Here is a 20,589-nt window from a genome sequence, read left to right as displayed (position 1 = left end):
ATATTCCCATCTAGCTACCATCAAAAGACGGTAGGGGAAAAAAGAGACTTAAATCCACAGTATCAGCAATTCTACTTAATAGAAGACTCAAAATTTCAGGTAATGTGATGAAGAAAAGTATTAAAATATTTAAAGACATAATGATAGTGTTGGTTTATTTAATACGTCTTTATACATATTTGTGAACCATGAGAATCAAAATGAAACTAGAACCGTTTATTCCCATGGATAAATGAATTTAGTAAGGCTGGTGGAATATAAAATCAAGTATTAGAAAAATAGTTATTTTCTCTAAGAAAAAAGATTCAGAAATTGATCTATACAGGCATGATTACTGGATTTACAAGAAGAGTATAGGTGTATAGCAAAAAGAACTTAGTTTGAATAAATGGTCCTGGGTCAAATAAATGTTTAACAGAATGATAAACATCCATATCCACATATTTTTATTTTAAATTTTAAAGATCTATTTATGCATCTATTTATTTGTCTGAAAGGCAGTATAGGAGAGAGACAGAGACAGACCTATCTCTCACCCACCACTGGTTCACTCCCCAAATGGCCACAACAGTTAGTTCTAGGCCAAGTTGATCCAGGAATCAAGAACTTCATCTGATCTCCAACACTAGTGACAAAAATGCATGTGTTTGAGCCATCATCTACCGCATTCCCTGGCACATTAATAGGAAGCTGCGACAAAACAGCAGCCGGCACTCAGTATGGGAAACTGACACTCAAAGTGGCAGCTCATCCACTGTACCACCATGCTGGCCCCATACATAAACACTTTAACTGTACTTCCTACCATATCCAAATTTTAGGATGTAAATCAATAAACTTTTGAGATAAAAGCTTTAACTAAATTCTTGGCCTAGCCAAAGATTTCTTTTTAAGTAGTAGCAAAACAAACAAGTAAGTTAATGTCAATTAATAAACAGTTTGAGAAACTCAAATATAAGAAGATAAATTGTGATCATTAAACAATATGATTAAAAAGTTAAAAGGCAAAACAAAAGGGGGGTTACAATAGATGCGCACAATGCCCATCAAAGAAATCGTATTAAATATGTGCCCAGAATTGTTGTAAACCATTAAGAAAATGACTGGCAAATTATAAATACTTACATGACCAGACAACAATTAAGAAATAATGAATAACATTAGTCATCAAGAAGGTGCAGGGCCCACGCAGTAGCCTACTGGCTAAAGTCCTTACTTTGTACACACCAGGATCCCATATGGGCACCAGTTCTAATCCTAACAACCCCACTTCCCATCCAGCTCCCTGCTTGTCGCCTGGGAAAGCAACCAAGAACAGCCCAAAGCCTTGGGACCCTGCACTTTGGGAGACCCGGAAGAAGCTCTGGGCTTCTGGCTTCAGATCGGCTTAGTTCTGGCCATTATGGCCACTTGGGGAGTGAACCAGCAGATGGAAGATCTTCCTCTCTGTCTCCCTCATCTCTGTAAAATCTGATTTTCCAATAAAAACAAATGAATCTTTAAGAACCATAAAAAGGTGGAAATTAAAGCAATAACTTAGTATTACAACATACTTGCACAAAGGCTAAAATTGGCAAAAAGTACATTTAAACTGACAGTAGTAATATATCAATACAATAATGTGGAACAAAAAATGTTCATATATGATTAAAAAAATAATTGATCCATAACTAATCTGAAAAAGTTTGACAGGGTCTACTAATGCTAAATTCAGTGCTAAGTGATTCCAATCTGAAAACACAAAGTAATTTAAAATCTATAACTTCTTGAGTGCCAACATGATACCACAGGTGGAAAATTCCAAACCTAACCTTGTGTGGAAAGTCACCTTTAGGCTATGTGCATAAGGTGTAGAGGAAACATAAAGTATTTTGTTTTTGGACTTGAATCCTGTCTCCAAAGCAGCTCATTATATGAGAATATTCCAAATATCCTAAAATAATCAATATTTGAAACACTTTCGGTCCTAAGTATATTACAGGGGGAAATTCCACTTTTATGTATTCCAGAACCAAGAAATTTGGTTCTTTATAAAACATCCAAGACATTCCCATACTTATAAAATTAAAAAAGTTTAAATGCTCACAACAATTTCATTTTATATTAAATCCAAGCAAAGGGGGAAACTGAAAAGAGGGCAAATGTATTCTAGTATATTCAGCTACTGGAAAATAAGAAACAATTACAGCAAAAACAAAAACACAAATGAATCTCACCAAGTTAAAACTATAAAGCAGGACACAGGCGTGTGTATTACTCACAGAATGTACTTACATGAAATTCAAATGCTTCCCTATGAGATAAAAGTGAAAACAGCGGTTCATTTCAGCAAGAAAGTTGGTTAGGGAACACAGAAGTGTACTAATAATGAGCATAGGTAACTTTCTGCATTTTAATTTAGGGGAGGAATAATGCTTATGTATTATTTATAATAATTCCTTCAATTATACAATTTCTCTTTAGTGGATGCTATTTATTAATTTTTTTGATTTATTCATTTTTACTGGAAAGTCAGATTTTACACAGAAAAAGAGAGATAGAGAGGAAGATCTTCCATCTGCTGGTTCACTCCCAAGTGACCACAATGGCCGGAGGGGAAGCCGAACTACAGCCAGAAACCAGCAGCTTCTTCCAAACCTCCCATATGGGAGCAAGGCCCCAGGCCTTGCGCTGTCCTTGACTGCTTACCCAGGTCACAAGAAGGGGGAGCTGGATGGGAAGTGGGGCCGCTGGACATGAACCAGCACCCACATGGGATCCAAGCACATTCAAGGTGATGACTATAGCTGCTAGGCTACTGTGCCAGGTCCCATTTATTAATATTTGTTGAAGGTTGCAAAATAAGTCATATCATCAGAGAACCAAATCCAATGCACTCCAATGAATGACAGACAAACACATATCTAAAGAAATCAAGCAGAAGCAGCAGACTTTTTATCAAGCTATACATTTCTGATCAGGAATTCTCCCCAAAGTGAATATAGAGCTGGAGAAGTAAAAATGAAGCTTTGCATATTACTTCAGTGGAATACACTGCCTGGGCTTGATGCGCGTGCAGCTACTTAATTCCCATTCCCAGACTTAATTTTTGAGTAAAGAATAATTCTGGGCAAAGATGTTTTAACTTCCATTCCCGATTTGTACTTTTCTTCCTCAAAGATCATACATACTGCTTTTAGTCATTTCATTCCATACAAAATTATAAAGAAAAAAATGACTACTATGTTATAAATTTACACTAAAACACAGGTATGTAGCTGATGTAATTGTGAACATTCAAAATTATAAACTGCTTTCATCTTTTTTCAACAACACTCTATGCTCTAAAATCACTGCCACTTGAGAACTAAATAGATCAATGGTTTCAATATTTTGACCCTACAAATATAATAGGATACATACAATTTGGCACAGAAAATATTTAAAATATATAGAGTCATTTAACCTATTGCAAAATACTGAAATATTGGCTTCTTCTATTTCATGTATCGCTCTGGTTATTTGCTCAATTTTAATGGTTACCATCAATCTTTCCAGAGGTGCCCATTCAACTAACAAACTGCTCAGGATCAAGTTTAGTTTCCTACAGCATATTTATACAGATTATACAAGCTTGGCTTATGGTCCTATCATTTTGGGTAATTCTGAATGCATAGCACGGAAGCAAGAATAAAATGACCCATAAAAGAATAAAATGGATACATTTGATGGATTTTTATTTCCGTCATCCAAAACATAAAATGTATGTTGTCTTGAATTATTAACTAGAAAAAGGATCATTATTTATTAGTCTTGATTTTGCTAGTTTTTAAACAAAACTAGAAACAAAGATTCCTTTTTGATTTCTCAATTTTTAATTTATTTGCTACCCTTTAACATGTGGAAATAACAAAGCACGCTGCGGAGGTAGTTGTAACAGGTGCAACTCTCAGAAATGCAGACTTTTAAAAACTAATCCACACCTTGTCTTTCCTTCTTGTAGAGCAAGAAATTTCTTGTGAATTTACAAAAATGTTATAAAACACTTCCTGGAATTGAGCCCAAATATGAAATGCAAAGATGGGTAGGACACTGAAAATACTGAATGAAATACAACACCTAACATGAATCCAATCACAGGAGAAAAAATGTTTTCCACATAATAGTACTACATTTCATGCTTGAAACCTAAAGAGGCTTCCATTCCCATAAATCTTTCAGTGAAACAGCAGTTTGGCTCTGATGTATTATTGAACAAGCAAAACCATGCGCAGTAATCGATGGTGGCACTCTGATTTAATGATCCTAATTTTTAAAGCTAATTAAAGAAATTGAATTGCACGTTCAAAAGGGATTAGCTTAATATGACAAGACTCTTCTGAACATAAAGTAGCTTATAGATTGAGAACCACACAAGCTAGAAAATGGAGCAGTGAGTTTTGAGAAAAACATTTTTCAGATAAAAAGCAGCTTCATTCTACAAAATCTATTAGACCTACCTTTCATATGTCCAAGCATTTACATAGTACCTACAATATCTGACATATGGTAATATGTGACAGAGATAGAACGGTCTCCCCAACATATCCTATAAACTTACTCTAAGACTTAGTACACTCAACTACTCAGATAAGACATATTTCCTTTCATGGCTATGAATTCTCAAATAGCAAAACAAGCATGGTCTAAATCCCAAGTTATAATTTGTAGTTATTCTTAAAGTAATCTTTGACCATTGTTGGATGATAAATTTAAAAGACAAAAGTATTACATTTGGAAAGTAATTCCTCAGCTCAAGAATGTTTAAGGAGTTATTCTGAGTAATCAAGATGTAAAACTTGCCCCTACTTAGATGCACATGCCCAGTGTCTGTGGCATATTTATTCTGAAATTCTCCAGTGATAAAAAGAATAAAGTACCAACTATAAAATGTAAAATGAAAGACAATAAAGACTTAAAATCTAAGGAAGGGAATTAATTAAGAGCATATAGAATTTTTGACTTTTCTCCTTTTTGAAGATTCATTTACTTTACTTAAAAGTCATAATTGAGAGAAAGCAATATTTGAGTGAAAGAGATCTTCCATCCATTGGTTCATGCCTCAAATGGCCGCAATGACCAGAGCTGTGTTGGTCTGAAGCCAGGAGCCAGCATGTTCTTCTAGGGAGCCAAGGCCTTGAGCCATTTCTCAGCTGTTTTCCCAGGCCATTAGCTGCTAGCTGGACCAAAAGTAGAGCAGCAGGCACTCGAGCCAGAGCACAGGTGGGATACCAGCAACGCAGGTGGATTCGTCAGCCAAGCCACTCCGCCAGCCCCATGGACTTTCCATTTTGATATACAGAATGTATATTGCATATTGATGATCAATACTCTGTTCAAAACAAGGCAGAGGGTTGTTGCCTATTAAGTGGCAAGATCAAGTACAAAACTACAGACTTTTATGTTTTTATACTATTTTGTCATCTAGAAGTTTGTTATTTTATAATGACAAAATTTTGACGCAAGACTCGCATCTATGAAGATTTTATTCATTCTTACAATCACAAAATTTAAAATAATTAAAAGCAATCCACAAGTCTTCCTCCACTAAAATATCTACCCATGCAACATGATGAAGAGTAGTCCATTTATAAGTTAATGTTATTTTAAGAAAGGTTCAAAAGCAGAACTTCTAGAAATACTGTTAAATGAAAGATTATTATTTCTTCCAATTTCATAAACTACAAATCTAAATTTGGAGGCAAAGATTGAAAAATAATGTGAAGCTAAACCAGTCTGTTTTGCTCTAGACTCCTTTCACTACTGTCACAAAAGAAATATAAGTTTGCAAATAGAAAAAAAAAATAGAAGTCCTATAATGAAGTAAAGTATGTTAACTGGACTTTTTTCAAAACCTATTCCTATAGCTTCTACTGAGATCTAATTTCAAAAATTAAGAGCTCTTTTTCAATCATCTTTGATTTTTTTTGGTAGAAGTTTTATTGCTTAGTATTGCTATAATTGGAAAAACGAAAAAAAACAGAACATATATTTTTGTCAATACCTCTCATAAAAAGCAACAGTCTCCATCCTTTAAATAAAACTAAGTATTTCTGGATACAGTAGAAAAAAACTTTCAATTTTTAAAATCTTATTTTTAAGAGTATGTCATTTTAATAGTCAAGATTCAAAATTGTAGTGAAACAAAATACATTTCCTCTACATAATTAAAATATATGGCTGTCTTAGAAAAAAGCACTTAGAAAAAAGCATTTTGAGTTGCAAGCTGAAATAGCCACTTTTTTTTATAAGTATCACACTTGAAAAAATGACCCAAAAAATGTTATGGTTAACTATACCTGATATATGAAGAACTTTTTTTTTCAAACAGTAAACAAAATGAGCATGACACTTTTCAGGAAAACAACTGACAGCAATTGTTGCAAATAGTAAGATTTGGACTTGCCAGCGAAAATTAGAATTGTGCAACATTTGTATCTGACACAGTGTGCCTGACACCTCTCCATAACTTACAGACTTTGTGGATAAGATCCCAATGACATTAGCAAGTATAATGCTATATTATATAATAAAATAGGAAATGTCATTTTTCCACTTTTCAGATTTTTTTAAACGGCCAATGAGATACAAAATTGTGCTTCAGGCCAAGAGAGGCAAGCAGACGTGATGGTAACAAAAGTATAAAATATGCATGGCTTTGATTTCAGATTCTACATTCCAATTAGCTTGTAAGCAACTATCACAAGTTTTGGTACATTATCAAATGGAGACATGAACAATTATCCTAAAAAGCTACATCCTGCCTCAATTCTCAGACTGCAGATTTGTGTGAAGTCAGACTTTTCTCCATGTGTATCAACTAAAGCTACAAATACAAACAAATTAAATATGGATACACACACACATACACACACACAAAAGTGGAAGAATGTGAAAAAATCTAAAACAATGCCACTCTTCCATGATTTTTAAAACATGTAATGAGCTTCCTACTTGACCGAACATCAGATTCTTTTTGAGTATGATGACATGTTCTACCTCAAAGCACCAAAAGTATCAAAATTAAATACACTGATCTGTTTGAAACCCAGTCGATATTTCAGTAACTGAAACATTCTGAAACACAAATGACATCCGAAGTGTTGTGGTGTTCTTCCCACCAGTCTCACATTTCAGAAGACCAAACTGATTGTTTACAATCTCTTCAGAAAAAAATAATGCAAAATGAACCCAACACGCAAGCATCAATTCTATGGAATGGACATAAGATATTATCGGTCACACTGCCTCTCAATCCCACCACTACCTTGTATACTTGACCCTTAAAATCTACAAAAACTACAAGTAACATCAGAATAAAAGTGTTGGCTTTTTATAATACTTTCCTACTAAAACTTAAAAGAGAAATGACAAATTTAGAGGAGAAATGACAAAGCATAATGACTTTGACTCTATATGATATCCTCTGAAATGTTACTTTCATTTTATTTGCTCTTTACTTGAAGACTAAAGGATTCAGAAGCAATGTAAAAGTGAAACAAACAAAAAAAATCACTGTTTTAGTTTCAGACCTGAGTTCTTCTCCTAAATGCGTAGTCCAGAAAAAATTACAGAACCTCACTAAGCCCCAAGTTTCTCACTAAATAAAATGAGGATAAAACCAGTTTCCTAGAGCCAATGAACACGTGCAACAGGACAAAGGGCATTGCACAGGTGAGCCTCATGAAGGTAACTGCTTTAGTTCCAGCTTCAAATAGAAGATATTTCATTGTTCTTAAATTTTTGGGTTAAAAATACTCACTTAGATTATACCTGGTAAATTTCACACTTTTTCTTTCTTCTTCAAAGACCATTTCATTTTGTCACAAAAATACCATACAATTAGCACCATTTGTTGTTTTAGACATGCATGCATACCCAATAGCAAGTTGGTGTTGTATTTTAATCCAGCTCGATATAAAAAGCTTGAACAGTGCCTTCTTGCCCAAGGGGAAAAAAAGCCCAAATTTTTAGTCCATTCAATGGCTCTATATTTGCAAACTTTTAATTCAAGGAACAAACATTTAAAAGCTGTTATTGTACCAAAAATAACGTATTTGAGATTTTCCTACAGTAAATAAACTTAACAGTAAACGTAAAAGCCTAAGAATCACTCCTCCTAACATTGCCTAGATAATGTATAATGGAGTCACCAGAAACAAGGGAGAACCTTTCCTGTTGAGCAGCTACATCAATCTGTCAGAACAGCAAAACAAGTCCAAGGGCAATACAAATCATTTTTATTTTCATAATATCAACAGGGAGGAATTCCATTCCCATTTTAGATTTCTGCTAATGGGATCACTGCATGTTTTCTTTCTGTCCTTCTCCTCTTCTTAATTCCAATACATAATTCAATTTAGATGTTCACTTCCTCTTTCCTGATGGTAAGCTTACAGATGAATCACTTGTCTCAAACTAGAAACCATAACAAGAGGGTCAAATTTTTGCCATTTACATGAGAAGTAATAAAATCAGCCTGGTGCGACATAGGCATCTCCGCTCTTGAAGGCTTGATTCACACAGAACAGCATCCTTCACATTTGCCACAGTCAAAACTGAGCAATAAAATGTTCAATCACAAAAGTTTTTCATCTCTCCACCAAACTGAAAAAAAAAAAGATCAAGCTGATGCTGATGCTATTCCTGAAAGCTGCAGTTGACGCTACTCAAAGCTGCAGCCATGAACTTGAGCCAGCCATTTTATGAGTCTGTATCTACAGAACAAAGATTCTACGTCCATGCCGAGGACATGTGTTTGAGCAAATGCTCGCTGCTTATCTCATATATCTGAATTTTATATTGAATATCTGCAAGACAGCAACGGAAAATGCTGCACACACATATATACAAATAATACATATCTCAATAATCTATATAGAAAAACAATCATTAAATGAATATAGAAGGTGGTATTCTTGCTAATGGGAAGATAAAACAGGTGGCCTTTGAAAAGTAATTCATATATATTTGATTATTACAATTGAAGCTTTTATTTACAAAACATCATTAATTTACTTATAAAATAATTTACTTATCGGGCCCGGTGGCATGGCCTAGTGGCTAAAGTCCTCACCTTGAATGCCCCGGGATCCCATATGGGTGCCGGTTCTAATCCCGGCAGCTCCACTTCCCATCCAGCTCCCTGCTTGTGGCCTGGGAAAGCAGTCGAGGACGGCCCAAGGCATTGGGACCCTGCACCCGCGTGGGAGACCCAGAAGAGGTTCCTGGTTTCTGGCTTCGGATTGGCGCAGAACCAACCACTGCAGTCACTTGGGGAGTGAATCATCGGATGGAAGATCTCACTATCTGTCTCTCCTCCTCTCTGTATATCTGACTTTGTAATAAAAATAAATCTTTAAAAAAATTTACTTATGAAAACATCATTTTGGACACAGTGAAAAAAAGCTAAAAAAAATAAAACTGTGGAGAGGATTGGGGAGTCAGGAGGAATATGGGGTGGGGGGAGTGGAAATTTCCTCAGAAGCTGAAGACAAAACAACAAAGACAAAAACTTGAAAAAAAAAAAACCTGAATAGGTCCTTCCCAATCTGGCTCCTGAATTTTCTTTCCTGCCAATACCTCACATGTAATGCTAGATGTTCAGCACTGGGGACATCATAAATTCATTTGCTACTTGTTGGGAGGGAGAGAGGAAACACTGTGTTGCACAGTGAAGAATGTTCAGCAAAATCTGTGAACTCAACCTATTACATGCCGATGGTAGCTTCCTTACAATCAAAAGTGACTCCAGATGTCCCTGGGAAAGGGACAGTGTGCAAATCATGCTCTGTGGATGGTTTCCCCTAACGTTATAAACACCATTCCCTCCACCTGAAGAAATGCCCCCTAACCCCCCAGCCTCGCTCCTCTGAAGGAAACTCAAGCTCGGTTTTCAAGACTTACTTTACATGTCATTGCCTCCAGGGTGAAGTTTTCTTCCAAAGTTAGTATTCTTCCTTCCCACCTTCCTGTTTTCCCATGTCTTCTTTACCGATTTTCCCTTCTAGATGTGAGGACCTTGATCCTACTACTCCTTATATTTGACTGATTTTTGGTAGTCAACAGAAATGTATTAATAAAGGAATATGAGCCTTTAATAAAAGCACCCATAAGCTAATCCTCCCGTTATTAAAGTAATTTCATTTCCTAGAATGATGCCTCACACTTAATACTATATAACGCTTCAGTTCGTTTTTATGCCTTGGCTCAGTTGACCTGAGTTCCTTGCCTTATGTAATTCTGATTTATTTTTCTGATTTTTTATATATTGACTTCATTATTCAATGTTTTATCATCACAAGTCACTTCAAATTCTTACTATATATGTGAGTAAGCAAAACTTAACTTGCATAGAGATATAATACCATAAAAATTACATTTCAAGAACAAAAGCAACATAACTACTTCTAACACTGACTGCACAGTAACTTTCAACATTGATTCTGTATGAATCCAACATCTTCCTATAGTATCACAAAGTCTACCAAAAAAATCTGGCTTAAATAGTTTGTGTACATTATATGTATAGATAGAAAGAGAAAAGAGAGAGACAATAGCACTACACACCAACATTTTTTGAGAGGAAAGCCAATGAACAAGAAACATGGAAATAAATATTCAATAAGCAACAGCAAAACAAAAAAACTAAAGATAAAAAAGACTAGAGATTATTGACCATCAGTCTTTCCTAACACTCCCTAACCAGGAGCTCCCTTCCCATACAAGGAACCTTTGAAACCTGAGACATGCACTTAATTTCCCCAAAACTACAATCGGTCTCTGATGCCATAGGTTTAAAAATAATCTCTGCTATGTCACTTTCTACAGTGTGGGTCTTAAAATCATATCAAAATTATTCATTTCAATTCTTAGGTATGCCATAACTCAGGATAGAGCAACTACTTTAGTTTCGGTGGTCAATTTATAAGGCAAGACAATAATTTAATTAGGAAAGTGACATCCACCTATATCGACTGGAGAAACTTCATAGATTAAATATGCAAAGCCAATATCCTCAAGGCTGACAAGTTTCTATTATTAAACTGCTAACATGTTTATTTCCCCTACAATGGCTGGATTTTTGTCATGAATACGCATGAAGCCTTGTAGTTATTAGCTGTGATGACTGGGTGACAGCGAGGACATTACTTGAGAACCTGTATTTGACAGATCACTGACACATAGTCACAATTCATTTTTTTTTACCCTCTCTTCACTTACACAGGAATCATACAGTAGAAAATAAACTGAAGCTATCAGAGATGATTCAGGTTTAATAGCATACATCCTTTTAGCTGGCGGTTAGAACAATACACATAGTGGCAGAGTTAAGCAGAGGCATCAATTATACTCTCAGACCTGTTAATATTTTTGACAATATTTAAATGGCACATCCCTTCAGGGCACGGCTTTTTTGTCCTCTCAGTTACACACCTGTCAAGTGGTTAATTTGCCAAAGGGAAACAGTCTGATTTCTAAGGGGCAGCCTTAATGCTGAGGAAGCAAATTGGAGAAATTAAACATTATTGAATGGAAGTAATGAGGAGGATCTGAGGGGGAAAAATTGTAGGCTTAATTCAACATGGCATGACAGCGTCTGCCATTAGCGCAACAATCTGATCATGCTCTACAGTGTGCTGTATATACCTCAGGCGTTGCAATTAGTCATTTCCTTTATTTTTTCTCTAAAAGGCAACAGAATGGTGGGGGACAGTCTATCAAATTTTGGAGAAGTATGAAAAAGGTGGAGATAGCAAATTGTAACACATCTGCACATAAAATTATACATTGGAAAAATAATTTAAGTTACAAACAAAAAGCTAGCCATCTCAGCTTTTTAAAACTCCTGGTTTAAAAACATGAAAAAAACTTTATTTCTTAGGTATGCTGATTAATTAAATTATAAATGCTACTAAGTTAACCATTAGTGGATCTAAATGACATAAATGAAGAATATGTACTCTAACAAATAAAATAAGGATTTCTGAATGGTTTTGAAAATAATGGAAATCATACAAGAATTTAAAAAAAAAGTAAATGGAAAGATTAACCTAAAGAATTGGACACACTCAGAATTTACCATGATTTCAAAAACACGAAACTCTTCACACTGAGGTAAGGCAGAAGGAAAACGGGCTCAGTATATTAAAGCCCCCCATCTCCTGAGGTGATGAGTCTCCAGATCTAAACCAGTTAGGCGTAAGGTGCATTCAGACCCCCCACAGCCCTGTCAAGGAGCTCCCCAACCTGCACAGATGCCCAGAATAGCACAGAAAGAAAAATACATGACGTCTCTCTGCAGTGGCAATAGTGAGCAACACTGACACTTGGGGCTTCTATATAAGGAACACATGCATAGGACATCAAGTCAAGTGCAGACTGAAGTCTTGGAGATGGACCTCTAAACCAGATGCAGATCAAAGTGCCATTTACACAGAGGAATGACCTTAACTCTCTTACAGATAAAACCCCATGCCCAACTCCTATACTCCCTGCTTTGTGTTTGTTTCTGTTGGGTTTAAACACAAGCCCCCAGTGCCCACTTCAGCAGCACATATACTAAACACAAGTCCCGAGTAAATCTTGTCTGGCTTGAACATAAGCCTCTTATTATTTACAAATGAAATAAAGAACCTAGGAGTGGGAGGTCCAGAACATGGAGACCAGGTTTTTATCACTGAGGAAAAATTGAAATGGAAGGCAAGTCGCAGAGTCAAAGCTGAAAACAGCTGCACATTGGTGGTCCAAACAACAAGGTTCCAGCCTTACTCTTATATTCAAATGACTGAATTTCTGTTAGTGCCTAGAGTAGCAGCGTGAGAAACAGATGTTTTCTCCTCCAAGTGAAAAATGACCAAGGTGTCAAAGGCACCAGGTATGTTAAAAAACCTATAGAATTCAGAAATCAACGTCTACCAATGATAAAATTACAAGATAATATAGTTAGTTGTAGAATATGAGAGGCTATAACATTATGCTTAATATCTTTCCAAGTAGGTTTCATGTGAATCATGTGGGAATCTAGTAGTCTTGCAGCCCATACGCTACTTGCATTTGGAAATGGTGAAACAATCTCCTTAAGAGAACCATTCATATAGCCTTTCATAGAACACAGTATACACAAATAGCATGCCCATTACATAAGGTTACTCACAAGAGAAATTTCAAGTTATCTGATGGGGCTAAATAGCACTCCTTAACATTCTTTTTCTTAGAACTTCTCCTCTCTTTATTCTTTTGTATGACATATTAAAGGGCAGAGACATCTGTGCAACTTCTTTACAGTCAGGTAATTTTCAACATCATAATTATTTTGGGATCATGGCTTCTTCAAAAGCTTCCCAACCCATTCTACATGTACAGAAAACCAGTCCTTTCAATAACTTGTAAAGGGAATAAATGATACATAACAAAAATATTCTTTACTTCATAATCATATTTTTAAAATTAAGTAGAAATCCACTACAGAAAAGATGTTTTTGAAGGTTCTTTGTGTGCTTTCCTTTTGCTATGAAAATCTCCATCTAAATTAAAAAGTAAACCTGATGTTAAATAAATTCCTTCTCTCTTCTATTACTATTCATTTTGTGTTACAATTTGCATAGTTCGGTTTTTCGCTGCTGTTTCGCTGAATTATGAAGCTAGTATTCAAGTTTCATTTTAAACTTTTAATGCAGAATATCTGCTAACAAATCATCCATAACTACTATATTAATGCTAAAAAAATTACACTGAGAATCCAATGGGGATTTGAGACATAATTACACTGACTTCAAATATTGTGAGAACAATGACCATTTCAAAAATATTCTTTTAAAACCTGAGCAATAGTGATTTCATTAAGTAAACCCCAAGAATATCCAACTCCAGCTTTCATTTTGTCATTGTGTTATGTTTCAATTTTAATATAAATGCTAGAGCTTTTTAACACTCATACTTTTTAGAGGGAGAAAAAAACACTGTTACATTCAGAAGTTCTAATGTTTATCACCATCTGATGCTGTCATGGAAGCAATTGCTACTTACACTCTTTTTAAGAAGTGAGAATTGCAATTCCTCTAACTGATGACAATGTAATTATTCCCTTTACTGTCAAAACAGAGGTGATTTCCTTTACACACACACACACACACACACACACACACACACACACCCCACAATTCCACATGCAAATCCAGGCTGATCTGAATGTCTCAGACTGAATGAGTTAGATCACGTGAACCAGGAGCCTTAGTGATGATGGAAATCAAGTAGACCGCCACCCACCCTCAACACACTTTTACCATCCCCGTCTAACGCAAGGAATCATTCCTGCGCAGCCACTCAGCTTTCAACACAATGTCATAGCATCTACAAGACACAGCAACAATCATCACAGAAATAGCGAGGAGGAAAAGAGCCACAGTGCATGTGAAAATCTCCCTGGGAGGTTTAAACGGTTTCATTAGCTATTCATTAACACATAAAAAATTAGCCTTCAGGAAAAAAGAAAAGAGTCTTCTGTAAGTTCTGTGCCACCCGTGAATGCCGGCGTGGGTGCACACGGTCCTACCTGGTCTCTCAGCTGCTGCACCGAAGTCTGGAGAGTCAGAATCTGACTGAAGAGTGGGCTCTGCAGCACGGACTTCAGCAGGCTCAGCTTCTCTTCGTTCGCTGCGTCCCCACGTTCCCGCAGCTTGGCTTGCAGGCGCTCCACAGCCTGCAGGGCCCGGCTTCTGTCTGTGCCAGAGAGCGTCATTCGTCAGTAAACCGACTCAACAGCAAACATCAAACCAAACCAAAGGCCACGTTGCAGAAATCCTCAACAATTCCTTTCAGACCCACAAAACTGTCAGTTTTCAAGACAGCAAGTTATTTTTCTTTTTAGTTGAAGTACAAATGTCTGAAAAATAGATAACTGTGCATTTTTTAATAACTCCCAAAACTAAATAGCAAGTTTAACAACATTTATGTATAGATTTTTCAAAATAATTCAACCAGTAGGATAAAAAAGGGGGAACTATAACATGTGACCCTAAATGCCCCTCAAACCTTTAAGTTTCATACAGGTAAGTTTGTGTGAAAACATGGAATTAAATATAGCATACAGTACACACAACTAGTTCTTTTTAAAGCAAAGAAACTAATTCAGATAAAATATATTTGAAATTCCAATGCCATCTGTTTCAAACCTCATATAAAAATTACATAAAACCAAATGATCTGTGATATTGAGAACAGCTAATCTTTCCCCCAACCCCCTTTTTTTTTAAGATTTATTTATTTTTATTGGAAAGTCAGATATACAGAGAGAAGACAAAGAGGAAGATCTTTCATCTGCTGGGTCACTCCCCAAGTGGCCACAACGGCTGGAGCTGGGCCGATCCAAAGCCAGGAGCTAGAAGCTTCCTCTAGGTCTCCCATGCAGGTGCAGGGTTTTGATGTGTGTCGGTGTGTGAATACATCATCAACATCGGTTTATGCTCTAATGACCACATCCTGCATAACTCCGTATTTGGTGCTATGGCAGCTATCTCTGGTGATGATTCCTACTGTTTCTTTTTTTAAAAAAAGACTTATTTATTTTTACTGGAAAGGCAGATAGAGAGGAGGAGAGACATGGGCCGTCTTCAACTGTTTTCCTAGGCCACAAGCAGGGAGCTGGGCCTGTTTCCTATCATTTCTAAGTAATGTAATCTGGAAGCTTGCTTTTTAACTTAGTTTGAATACCTGAGAGATTCATTTTCATTTATTTACTTGAAAGGCTGAGAGACCCAGAAAAAGAGAGGAGTGAGAGAGCAGCAAGAGGGAGAGAGCAGCAAGAGGGAGAGAGCAACAAGAGGGAGAGAGCGAGAAAGAGAAGTTCAAAGGCAGCAGGAACTAGAGAGAGAAAGAGAGAGCAAGAAGGAGAACGAAGGAAACTGTGTGTGAGAGAGAAATGTTCCATCTGCTGTTCATCTCACAAATCCACGGCAGCAAGGGCTAGGCCAGGCCAGGGTCCACGGAGAAAAACTCAAGATGGGTTAAGGCGAGGACTTAAGCCGATAGGCCTCCGTGCCGGGCACCCATACTGAGCTCTCTCCCTCTTGTTTGAAAAGAAAATAATGATGAAGATAAACATGTGAGTTTCACTCAGTGTTATATTTCCCATGGTATCTCAGGATTAAAAATCTAATATTAATTTCCATCTCAATTCTTGTAACTCGGTACAAGTTAACAGACTGCAGCCAGAAGTAATGGTTTAACAATGTCCGTATTTTCCCTTTGCTTTCCACTTCTTTTGAGGAACTTTCCAAAACGGGATTTCTCAATTCATCATCACCTGTTATTAGCCCAGCTGCCATGACAGTACAGCTGCCAAGGTCCCAGCCAAGAGTGAAATCATGACATCTACTAACAGCCAAACCCAAAGAGATACCTGTAAACAGGTATAACACTAACGCAGGTTTGTAGTATACTTGTAACTAATTCTACAAACCACTTTCTCTAAGACTAAGGAGCAGTGAGGAAGATCAACAGGTGGATAGAACAGATTTCAATATTTCATCCTAAATTAGCTCATGTATAAATTCAAATGCCTAAAGTGAACCAGAGTAGCCTGTTTATTGTTACTCCTTATTAATTAAAATCCAACAGAGTTCAGTAGGACTACATCTGCTACAACTAAAAGCAAACATCATCTTTCACTATTAAAAACTCAAATTTCCAGGGCTATTCAAAAACAAGCATTATCTAAAACTGGTTGAAAAAAATCAAAATTGAGCCTACAGTATGCTTTTTTAAAAACCACAAGTCGAAGAGGATCTCATTTTTTTTAAACAAATGGTGTTTTGTTCTGTTTTGTTTTGTTTTTTCAATAACACCATTAACAGGTCTGGAGACAAAACTGACCAATAACTACAACTACCAGTGTGTGTGCAGGCTGAAATCAATGATGGACACAGCTGGACCCCCAGGGGCTGGCACACGCAGGGGTTGGGTCTGAGGCTATTTCAGACGAGATTTCTTTAGGGACCCTCCCAACTGAACTGCTGGACTCAGAATTCCAACCACCGGGAGAAGTGCAGGATCTGTAGTCTGAGTGTGAGTATGTAAGTCAGAACCGAGCCTCCTCAGTTGCTGAGAATGATGTAGTGGATGGCATGCCCAGATTCACATGGAGGCCATGACAACCAGTTAACTGAGGCCTGCAGAGGACGTCCAGCACCATGGAGGGTAGAACAAATGGACAGCTCTCCCAGCCAAGCGTTCAAATCAAATATCTGGGTGAACGGCGACGCTAAGGTGGACTACGTCAGCCAATGGATCTTGGACGGATTTCCTCAGGCTTGGAGCAACAAAATCAACAGCAGTCTAGAACAAATAAAATCACTTGAACAGTACCCTCAAAGCATGCTCCACGTAAGAGAATACGATTATGTCGGGTGGCCATCCCCCACTGTCGGGTACTGCTATAGTTAGGATACTGGGTGCAGCTTCTCCCCTTCTCTTTGCCTTTCCCCCCAATACAGGAAGAAGCAAAGGAAAATTGGAAACAATGGTCTCATCCATTTTCCCCTATTCTTCAACCCGCTCCTCCCTAATCAGTAGTCAACACTGGTATACATCCTTCTCAACTATATAAGCATCATCAAAGATAAAATTTAAAAGATAATAATTACTTAAAAAACCATATGGTGTTTTATTAATAACAATTCAGATGAAATTGTCCAAATAAAGAAATGCATTAATCTGGTACAATGTTTATAGACAAGCTTTTTTTAATTAAGTTGCTACATGCACAACCCTAATTTTTAGAATGCACCAATTTCAAAGATCATAATAGAGTTTCAATTCTCAGAAAAGTAGGCAAAAAAGACTAAGACTTACCTATAGCTTCCAACATTTTTTTCCAGAAGTTTTGTTTTTCTCTACAACAATTAAAAACTTCAACTCAAATGGAAGCCTGAAGGAAAAAAAGAAAAAATTAAATGTGATAATTATGCTTTATTAAAACATTATAATTCTAATACCAAATACTCTGAAAAGCACTTGATACAGTATGATCATAATTTCGCTGATCATAAGCATTCAGTTGATCTAAGACAGTTCTCATCATAAGCAAAAAAAGTAATCACTTTATGATTTGACTTGAAATTATCTTATATTTTCCCATAATACTGGCAAAGAAAGGTAAAAGGCATGAATTTCATTTTAAATAAGATGGCAAAAGTTTCCAAACTATTGCCTTGGGAGTTTCTCAACATGCATCACTATAATCTTGGATTAACTTATAGATCTTTAATTATAGAATAACGAGTTTATTTGACTCCGTATGAGAAATTCTATGAACCAAAATGTAAAAAGTGGAAAACATAATCTAGCCTACAATGCTCTCAGTCTTAATGGGGGTGACAATATATGTACACCAGCTGGTGACCCCAAAGCGGTATACAGACCACCTGAATATACTAGGTCACAAATAAAAAAATGAAAGCCACTGAGTATTACACCCTCCTGACTCTAACTCTAGCATTATCCGCTTTCCCATTCCAAATACCCCCAGGGATTCCGTCACCTTATACACATCTTATCTTTCTATGACAAGGCTGATTGACTCTTGCATATAAGGAAGTAAGTTTGTACTGTCAATGACCAAGCCTTGGCTGCCCAAAACTTCTGCACAATTTTCTCCACAGTTACATCTATACTTTGCCTCACAGAAAACCAGTCATTAGAAACTTGTTTGGTCTTTCATCACTAGACAAAAGAAACTACAATCACAAATGCTCATTCTTCCTCTGGAAAAGACACAGGATTTCTGGAAGAAAGAACACACTGTCTCTTTTTCCCTCTTTAAGAGATAAATATTAAAAGGAAACAAGAACATAAAGTAGATGAGAACATGCACGGAACATCAGCAACCTTCAGTTAACTGCGCAGGAACAGAGAAAACTAATGACACACTTCCTGTTTCAATATAATGTAAACTGTCTAAAACAGTGACTATTCGAAATAATCAACTGGTGACTTATGTTTTAAAATGTGCACTAGTTTCGAGCAAAGAAGGCGCTGGTTTTGACAGACAGCAATGTGGCCTTGAGCAGAGACCTCCCGTTTTAACCTCTGTCTCTTAGAAGATAAGCACAGCTACTAGGAAACTGTGACAAATAATATAAAGTATGCAAATTTCTAGTTCATAACATAATGTGCAACCATAAAATATATTTTCAGGATAAATGTTCATTTCCACATGAAAATGGAACCAATGCAGGGCTTTGCATGGCTTCAAGAGAAATAATAAACACATGAGGGAATCTTAAAAAATGAATAGGCGAGGAGCAGGCATTGTGACTCATTGGGCTAAGACATATTTAGTTCGCCCCATGAGAGACGAGGACCCGATCTGAAGGCCAACCACTCTGCATGGAGAATTCAGCTTCCTGATAATGTACCTGGAGGCAATAGATGGTGGCCTACATGCTTGGATTCCATCCTGTCACTCACATGGGAGACCCAGATGGGACTCCTGGCTCTGGGCTTTGGCCTGGTCTAACATCAGCTACTGCAGGAATTTTAGTGAACTAGTAAATGGAAGATTCTCTCTCTGTGTCACTATTTCAACAAATTAATAAATGTTAATCAATAACCGAATGCTTTTTCATGAGAATGTAATACTCCTTTATGAAACAACACTATGATACTTCTGAAGGGAAAAACAAAAAATCACTCCAACAGAGTAAAGACAGGTATTTAGGGCAGCAGTCGAGCCCCAGCTTAGTGCACTTGCACCCCATTTCTGAGGGTCTGGGGTCCAAGTCCCAGCTCTATTCCTGATTCCAACTTTTCTACCAACAATCAACCAGAGAGGCAACTGCTAAAGTTCAAGTAATTGGGACACTGGCAAGCATGCATGAGGCATGGACCGAGCTCCTGCCTTATGACTTCATGTTGGCCCAGCCTCAATTGTGGTGGGCATTTGGGGAGTGAACTTGAGATACAAGATTTCTCTCTCTCTCTCTGTCCCACTCACTTTCAAATTAATTAACTAATTTAAAAAATATTAGTCAAGATAGTCAAATGTGAAAAGGTCCAAGTCCATGTGTAGACAATGGGATACTGGACTGCCTGACATTGTCTGTACCAACAATGTCGGGGTACACTTGAATAAGAGACTGATAGAATTATGATTCCTTATGGAGGACTACTCTATTGTAACAAAATGGGAAAAATCTGATGGGGGTGGGAGTTTGGGGGGAATCCCAGCCTATACGAAATTGTACCGCATAATTCAAAATTCAAAATAAAAATATATTTTTAAAAAAGCCCAGGAAGAAATATTAAAGCAATGAAAAGCATGGATAATAGTCTGATGATCTTACAATAAATTATTTGCTAGTTGTGTGTTTTTGTTAATCATTTCTCTTTTCTACCTATGAGTCTCCCAGCTTGCAAACGAATGATAAAGTTTTGAAACACACACATATATATGAGTACTTTGTATGCACAAATACTTTAGCCCTTTTCACTTTCTCCCATGAAAAATTAACTCCGAGAGAGGTATTAATCATGATATGAGCGGCAATCTGGACTCGGAGGCTTCCTGACTTA

General features: G+C 36.8%; 1 protein-coding gene across 5 annotated transcripts in view; it reads right to left on the bottom strand.

Moving 5' to 3' along the window:
- Positions 1-20,589, bottom strand: part of MPDZ (multiple PDZ domain crumbs cell polarity complex component) — a 153,911-nt gene that overhangs the window by 107,958 nt on the left and 25,364 nt on the right. For all 5 annotated transcript variants that reach the window (XM_058672357.1, XM_058672353.1, XM_058672355.1 and 2 more), the window contains exons 2-3: positions 17,869-17,944; positions 14,573-14,739 (exon numbers count right to left, since the gene is read on the bottom strand). In XM_058672357.1, the coding sequence (XP_058528340.1) occupies positions 14,573-14,739; positions 17,869-17,884 (183 nt within the window). In that variant the 5' untranslated portion in view covers positions 17,885-17,944. The remainder of the gene's footprint in view (positions 1-14,572; positions 14,740-17,868; positions 17,945-20,589) is intronic.

This window comes from Ochotona princeps, chromosome 14 (genome assembly GCF_030435755.1).
Source record: "Ochotona princeps isolate mOchPri1 chromosome 14, mOchPri1.hap1, whole genome shotgun sequence".
In the NCBI taxonomy this organism is placed as follows: Eukaryota; Metazoa; Chordata; class Mammalia; order Lagomorpha; family Ochotonidae; genus Ochotona; species Ochotona princeps.
The sequence above is the reverse complement of the archived record's forward strand: the minus strand, read 5'-3'. Positions and strand labels throughout refer to the sequence as shown.